This window comes from Mus caroli, chromosome 7 (assembly GCF_900094665.2).
Source record: "Mus caroli chromosome 7, CAROLI_EIJ_v1.1, whole genome shotgun sequence".
Classification (NCBI taxonomy): domain Eukaryota; kingdom Metazoa; phylum Chordata; class Mammalia; order Rodentia; family Muridae; genus Mus; species Mus caroli.
The window spans coordinates 29,982,273-29,989,319 of record NC_034576.1 but is presented as its reverse complement, the minus strand read 5'-3'; the positions used below and the strand labels follow the sequence as shown (position 1 = coordinate 29,989,319).

The window sequence follows — 7,047 nt, the reverse complement described above, 5'->3', positions numbered from 1 at the left end:
CACACACACACACACACACACGCATGCACGTGCACGCTCGCGCACACACACATACACACACACCTATAAGAAGCTGCTATTGAGGCTGAAGAGATGCCTCAGAGGTTAAGAGCATCTTATTCATGTTCTTTGAGAGGACCCGAGTTCAGTAGCCAGGACTCATGGGAGGTTCAAATCTTTGTGAACTCCACCTCTAGGGGAACTACCAGTCTGGCCTCTGTGGGCACCTGCATGTATGACCTACATACACATATATACCACATAAAAATTAAAGCAGCTGCCCCTAGGGGGCAGGCTGGGCTTATCCACCCTCGCCCTTCCTTATGAACCTTTGCTTACAAAAAAAAAAAAAAAAAAGGTAAATGGGACCCCAGGGTTCTTACCCTGGAGACTGAATAGCCTTCATCAAAATTAGATGTTTCTATGTCCTGAATGGGGAGAAAAGGTGGTCTCAGACTCTTCACAGAAAACCACTCGCAACTGGCCTTTATTTATTTGGGTTTGTTTGTTGGTGGTGATTTTTTTTTGGTTCTCATGTAACCCAGGGTAACCTTGAATTCATTATGTAGCCATGAATGGCCTTAACTCCCGATCCTGCCTCTTCCCGCAGGAGCTAGGGTTGCAAGAGTATGTCACCACACTTGGCTTATGTGGAACTGGGGATGGAACACGGACTTAGTAGACCCCAGACAAGCACTCTACACCACTGGGCACCAGCACCAGCCTCCTCCTTTGGGTGGCACAATTCTCAGACTCCTAAGGAAATTCGTGTGGCCTCCAAGTTTGAACTCTGTCTGTCTCTGTCTCTGTCTCTGTCTCTGTCTCTGTCTCTCCTTGTCTCTGTCTCTCTCTCTCAGCTCCTCTCTAAGGTGCCTCTCCTGGGGCTCTCACTCATCACATGGGAGCCTCACGCGTGCACAGTTGGTTACTAGCATTGTCTACACCGCAGCCATCCTTAAGTCTCCATGATAACAACCTTCCCCTATCCTCCTGGAAGCACCCCAAACAAGTGGGGGTTTTCTTATTTGCTTTGTTTAAGACATAGCTATGTAGCCCTGGCTGCCCTCATATTCATAGCAATCCTCCTGCTTCGGCTTTCCCTGTGCTGGAGATTACAATATTATCCTATGCTCACCTGCCTTCTTCCCTCCCCTCTGCCTCGGCTCTGCTCAGCAAGCAGTAAAGGTTAGGTCCGGGCCAGAGCTTTCCCACCATGGCAGTGTGCACAGTCGGTGCCCCTGCGTAAGGAGCACTGTAATTGGGGCGTGGAAAGTGGGGGGGTGGAGAGTTGCGGTGGGCTGAAGGAGTTGCGGATGACCACTGTCACTGAAGCCATCCACTCGAGGGCTGTGACAGCTTTAAGGGAAACCCCAGTGCCTGTGTCCTCACCACCGGAACCATGATCCCATTCTAAGGAAGAAACTTACCCGGGACCCAGAACCGCTGTTGCCGCTGTTGCCGCTGTTGCCGCTGTTGCTGTTGCCACTGTTGCTGCCACTGCCACTGTTGCTGTTGCCACTGTTGCTGCCGCCGCCGTTGCTGCCACTGCTGCCATTGTTGTCGCTGTTGCCTTGGCCACCGCCTCTGCCGCTGCTGCCCTGACCATTACTGCCATGACTGCCTTGGCTACCACGACTGCCATCATTGCTGCTTCCCTACGGGCCAGAAGAACAGAGCAATATCTAAGGACAGAGCCTCCACAACTGTCTTCCTGGTCCCCTTACAGGGCCCTGCATAGCTTCCCCACCCTCACCCCCACCCCCAGAAAGCATTGTATCCCGCCTTCCCAGAGCCAAACCAGAGACAGCACTCCTCTTACCCCAGAGTTACTGAAGCTTTCATGGGAGCCAGAAGGTGGGGGGTTGGTACACTGTGGATGGAAGTGGATATCATGAGGGACGAGATGTCAAAACGACCTCCACAGGTCAGGCTTCTCTTGCTGCCTGTGACTTGGCTTTCTTGCCCCTTTCCAGTTCCCTCCCTCTTCCCTGGCTTGTGACTTCCACTCCCCCACTTTCCTCCTCCCCTTCTATTCATCCCTGCCACTGTGTCCCGTGCACACTTCTGTCTTACCCCTGAGTTCTGGTTGTTGCCTCTCACTGTCCCGTAGCCAGGCTGAGCCACAGCTCCCTGCAGGGAGGCAGAGACCAGAGACCGCGTTTAGGATCCAGAGATAAGGAAGGGTGGAGAGAACAGGGTTGAGGGACGGGTCTGGGTAGTGACTTTACCTGGGCATTGGTTTCATAGTTGAGTGGTCCGCCATTGCCACCCTGACCCACAGAGCCACCCAGAGAGTTAGTCCCATAGTTGCCTCCTGAGGCCCAGGGTGTCCCTTGAGGACCAGGATTGCCCTGGACTCCAGCACCACCTTGAGAGCCATATGCGCCATGACCTCCAGATGTCCCCTGCAAAGACAATACACCAGTCCTTAGTCTGACAATCTCTGACAATCATGAGTGAGGGAATCAGCACCATCAGGGGGAGAAGGAAGGGGGAGGGGGGACCATGCAGGAAAGGGAAGATTCATGACAACAAAAGAAACCATCTCTTCATGCTCTGATCCAATCTCTCCAGGTTCTTGACCCAGCCACCCCCACCCCCTGTCCGCACACCCGGCTTCCCAGCCACTCACCCAGGACCCAGCGTTGTGGACAGCATCTACCCCTTGGCGAATGATATCCTCAGCATGTCTGCCAATCTCATTCCCAGCGTTCCCGAGAGATCTCGCTGCTTCCCCAAGCCGGTGCTCAAAAACATCGCCTCTGCTCCCCATCAATGCGGAGCCACCTTCCTCTCCGTGCCCCTGGCCTAGGGCGTCCTGGATTCCAGAGCTGGCTGCTTCTTTAGCCCCGTGGCCCACAGCCTCTCCAATTCCATGGCTAATGGCATCTCCTGCTCCATGGGCAGCACTTGCCCCTGTGCCCTCCCCTCCACTGTGCAGCGGGTTAGCTGCCCCACCACCCAGACATAGGGCCAGCAGGAGGCAGGCCAGAGACCCCTGTAGCTTCATCTCTGCCCAGCTCCCTCTCCCCCCTGAGGATGTCTGCAGCCCAGTCCGCTTGTTCCCTTCTCTCTTCCTCTGGACTGAGACTTTTTTCTTTCCTTCCTTGCTTCCTTATTCTCCTTCCCCAGGACCCACAGTCTTCTCTCTCTGTTCCCAGACTTCCCTGCTTTCCAGAGTCTTTCTTCTTGCCACTACCCCTTATACTGTAGGTTGGGAAAAGGTAACAGGGCTGGGCCGTTTAAGATCCCTCCTCCAGTGACTCAGGGCCTATCCACAGATAGGGTAATGAAGCTTAATTGTGAGCGAGAGCTTGTGTTGAAACAGAGAGAGCTCTCGAGCAGGCCATAGGGAGGGAGGGGACAGAATAAGATGAGACGGATGCAAAAGTGTTCCAGTTGCCTAACCCCAGGAATTTGGGGCACAGGGTGGGGACAGGAGCATCTGAGGAGATAGGTGTTGCTGTCTTTTGGAGGCGGCAGGGTGGGGGTACTTAGGAAGCAGGGCTCAAAAACAGGTGAGACCCCAAGGGTATGAAGAGAGCAAAGCCACAGGAGAGAGGACCCATCCCAGGTAAGCCAGCATGCACTGGGGCACAAAGACTGGAAAGAGGTGACCATTTCCAGCTCCCATCTTTCTCCTGGCATGCCTCTACCTGCAGGTGCCTGTCCTCTCACACATCCACAGTGCAGCTAGACATTGGGAATTCTGGGGCTGTGGTTAAGTTCTGAGGTTCTGGGTACCCCAGTGTTGAAAGAGTGGCATACCTCTGTTAGTGACAAGGAAGGGTTCAGGCAGCTGTCATTGAGAGTTCAGGAGCCCAGGGTGCGGAGCAGGGGAATTGGGTGGGTCAGTCACCCTCAGGGGAAGAGTAGGCGGGAAGACCAGGGGAGGGAGAAGCTGACCTAGACACCCATCCTGTTTACCTGCATGGAAAGACATGTGTGCCTGTAAGAGCTCACAGCCACTGTACTGCTGCTTGCTCACCGCCCGCAGCCTTCCAGGGGCCAGGGCAGCCCTGGTGAAGAAAGAGGGATCAGTACAAGATCACACACATACACACACACACACACACACACACACACACACACACACACACACACGCACACACTGGTACTCATGGCCCTCACCACCGGTCACAGTTCCAATGGGGGAACCCAGGCATCCTCCCCATATCTTGTCCCTGTTCGACAAGTGTGACTGCTTCTCTGTTCCCAGGAGCCCCGGGCCCTCCCACTTGGAACCGACTTGTAACACTGGGCTTCATCACCTAGTTAGGAGGGGCCAGTTTCCATCTACCTTTCTCAACGTCTCTCAGTCAGTCTCTCCCCACCCCAACACCCGCACCCCAGCTTGTAACATCTAACACTTCTCTGCATATAAACACCATTCCTGACTGTCCCTGACTCCCACCTCCCTGCTGTTCCATTGCTGGTGTTTTAGTGATGGTAATAATAGTAATAATAATAACAATATTATCATCATTATCATTATTATTGTCATCAAGCTCCAGTTTGTCAAAGGCTTTCTCTATGCCCAGGCTCCTAGCTTCCACATAGAATCATCTAACCCTAAAAGAAGACTCTTTATTATCCCCATTTAGAGATGTAGACACTGTGGCTCAGAGAACACAGACTGACTGTAGCTGAACTAAGAGCCGAGCCCAGACCCGCCTCTGGCAGAGCCTGAGCTCCTGAGCCTTATCTGTCACTTCAGAGTGTCACACCAACCCTGGCTTGTCTAGATAGAACTAATTTTGGTTTTGCTCTGGAGCAATGTAGGAAGAGAGGATGCAGGAGGAAATCTGGGTCCCCAGACTGAGTGCCAGAGCCTCTAGTCCCTGATCCCACTCATGGGTTGGGTAGAAGAGAAACTCAGGACAGTGCTCACTGGCTTAAAAGCTCTTTCGTGGTTAATCTGGCCAGGCTTCATTCACTTCCTGGTCCTGCAGCCTGCCCTGACCCATCTCCATCGGTACTTAATTCCTATATACCAGCTTTCTTTGAGGCTATTATAAGAGCCCAACACGGTGGCAACACATCCCAGCACTTAGAAAGTTGAGTCAGGAGAATCACTAGTTCAAGACCAGCCCAGGCTACATAACAAGACCCAATCTCAAACAAACAACAATGACAAAGATTGTTATAGGAAAACATTTTAGGAGTTGGCAAGATGGCTTAGCAGGTAAAGGCACTTGCCACGAAGGCTAACCATCTGAATTTGATCCTCTGACCTCACATGGAGGATTGAAAGCGGTCCTCTGATTTCCACACATACACCATGGTGCACACACACAGGAGAGATAGAGATACACGATGATGATGGTGATGATGTAAAAAAATAAACAAAATATATCATTCATAAAATAAGAAACAATGATCCTAAGAACATATTATGAGGGGAAAAAAAACAGAGAAAAGTAAACAATAGCATTTTTCGTAGCTAGCTGCATGATCCTAAGAACATATTACGAGGGGGAAAAAAAAAACAGAGAAAAGTAAACAATAGCATTTTTCGTAGCTAGCTGCAGTTCCTCTGTGTGTGTGTGTGTGTGTGTGTGTGTGTGTGTGTGTGTGTGTGTGTGTGTGTGTGTGATAAAGGAAGGTTAGCTAGAGAAAGGTTAGGAGTGCCTGATGCTCTTCCAGAGGACCTCAGTTCAGTTCCCAGCACTCACTTCAAGTAGCTCAAAAGCGCCTTTAACTCCAGCTTCAGGGGAGGAATGGTAGCTTGTCCATTCCTCAGCAGATAGCTCCATCTTAGCCATTTACACAGGGTTAGCACTGCTGAATTCAGGGCATATTAATAGTAACAATAACAAAACGACGGGAGGATGAGAGGTAGGGCTTGTGCTCAGTTGACGGGAGTAACGTGGTAGAAACAATCAAATTACATTGTATTTTTTCAGGACCAATGGAAACTCTGTTTCCCCAAAGTCTGGCGATTAAACAAAAGCCAGCATTCCTCCTGTACTTGTGAAGTTGGTTCCCCTCTACCAAAGGAGTCACAGCGGTAGCTGGCAGAAGGGACAAATGGCTGTCTGTGGTGCCTACTAGCACACCAAAGCACATGCTGGCCGCCAGGCTCCCTTGGTATCTCAAGTACCTAGTTCTTCTCACCTTCCCCTCCCCTAGACTTCCTCCAGCTCAGGAGCTTCTCCTCCTCCAGCTACTCAGGCTCCCTATAGCCCTGCTATGAGCTTTCTCTTTGTCCTGTCTTCTGCCCTCTCCTTCTTGCCCCCACACACTTTCTCTTGGTCCCACCATGTCTCCCCTCCCCACGCTGCTCCTGCAAACCATAGTCAGCTGCTGTGGACTCTCTCTTCTCTTTATTACCCTACTGAAACTTATCAAGTGGTGGTCAGAACTGTAAAGAAAAGTACAATTGGGGAGTGTCAATAGAGAAGATAAAGCTGGTGTTTTCAGCCTTAAGGATAATCGGGGAGAGTTCCTTCAGATCAACTGGTAGGCAGACATCTACAGGAAGAAAACACGCCATCACGGGGTAGAGAGTCTTCAAACAGGCAACGCGCCACGGCCCAGGACAGAAACCTGCTTACTCTACTCAAAGACCACAGTGGCTGGAGCAGGCAGGAAACAAGAGGTGCTAACTTAGAAAGCAGAGGAAGACAAGGAATTTGAGGATTGTGGTGAGGACTTTGGCTTTGGGGACAGCTGCTCACAGAGCTGCTTTAGGAAGCCCTCTGGGGTGGGGAATGCGTAGAGACCAGAGGGCAGACCTCAGGGGGAAGGGGAGACTGGCAGAGTATAGCAGGAAGATAGCCTTGGGTCAGGAATCTATTCCCTGCCACATCCTGTTCCTCTACAGGAACCTTCAGTATTCACTCATGGAACTGTGATCCTTCCTTCTCTTCAGTAAAGACAGGCAGATGTGGAGCTCAGCTTCAGCAAGCACAGGAAGGGCTTTAAACAGTGGACCTCGGGCCCCAGAAAGGGCACCCTGAAGCAGCAGAACTTGGTGACCTGATGAGATGTAGTCTTGGTAATTGTTATTGTTCTTGATGGATTTTTTTTCTTTTTTTTTTTTTT

General features: G+C 51.3%; 1 protein-coding gene across 1 annotated transcript in view; it reads right to left on the bottom strand.

Moving 5' to 3' along the window:
* Dmkn (dermokine) overlaps nucleotides 1–3,010 on the bottom strand; it is a 17,162-nt gene extending 14,152 nt beyond the window's left edge. The window contains exons 1-6 of the mRNA XM_021166215.2: nucleotides 2,633–3,010; nucleotides 2,229–2,405; nucleotides 2,074–2,130; nucleotides 1,820–1,870; nucleotides 1,428–1,655; nucleotides 384–428 (exon numbers count right to left, since the gene is read on the bottom strand). Of these exons, the coding sequence (XP_021021874.1) occupies nucleotides 384–428; nucleotides 1,428–1,655; nucleotides 1,820–1,870; nucleotides 2,074–2,130; nucleotides 2,229–2,405; nucleotides 2,633–3,010 (936 nt within the window). The remainder of the gene's footprint in view (nucleotides 1–383; nucleotides 429–1,427; nucleotides 1,656–1,819; nucleotides 1,871–2,073; nucleotides 2,131–2,228; nucleotides 2,406–2,632) is intronic.
* Nucleotides 3,011–7,047: the final 4,037 nt, after the last annotated feature.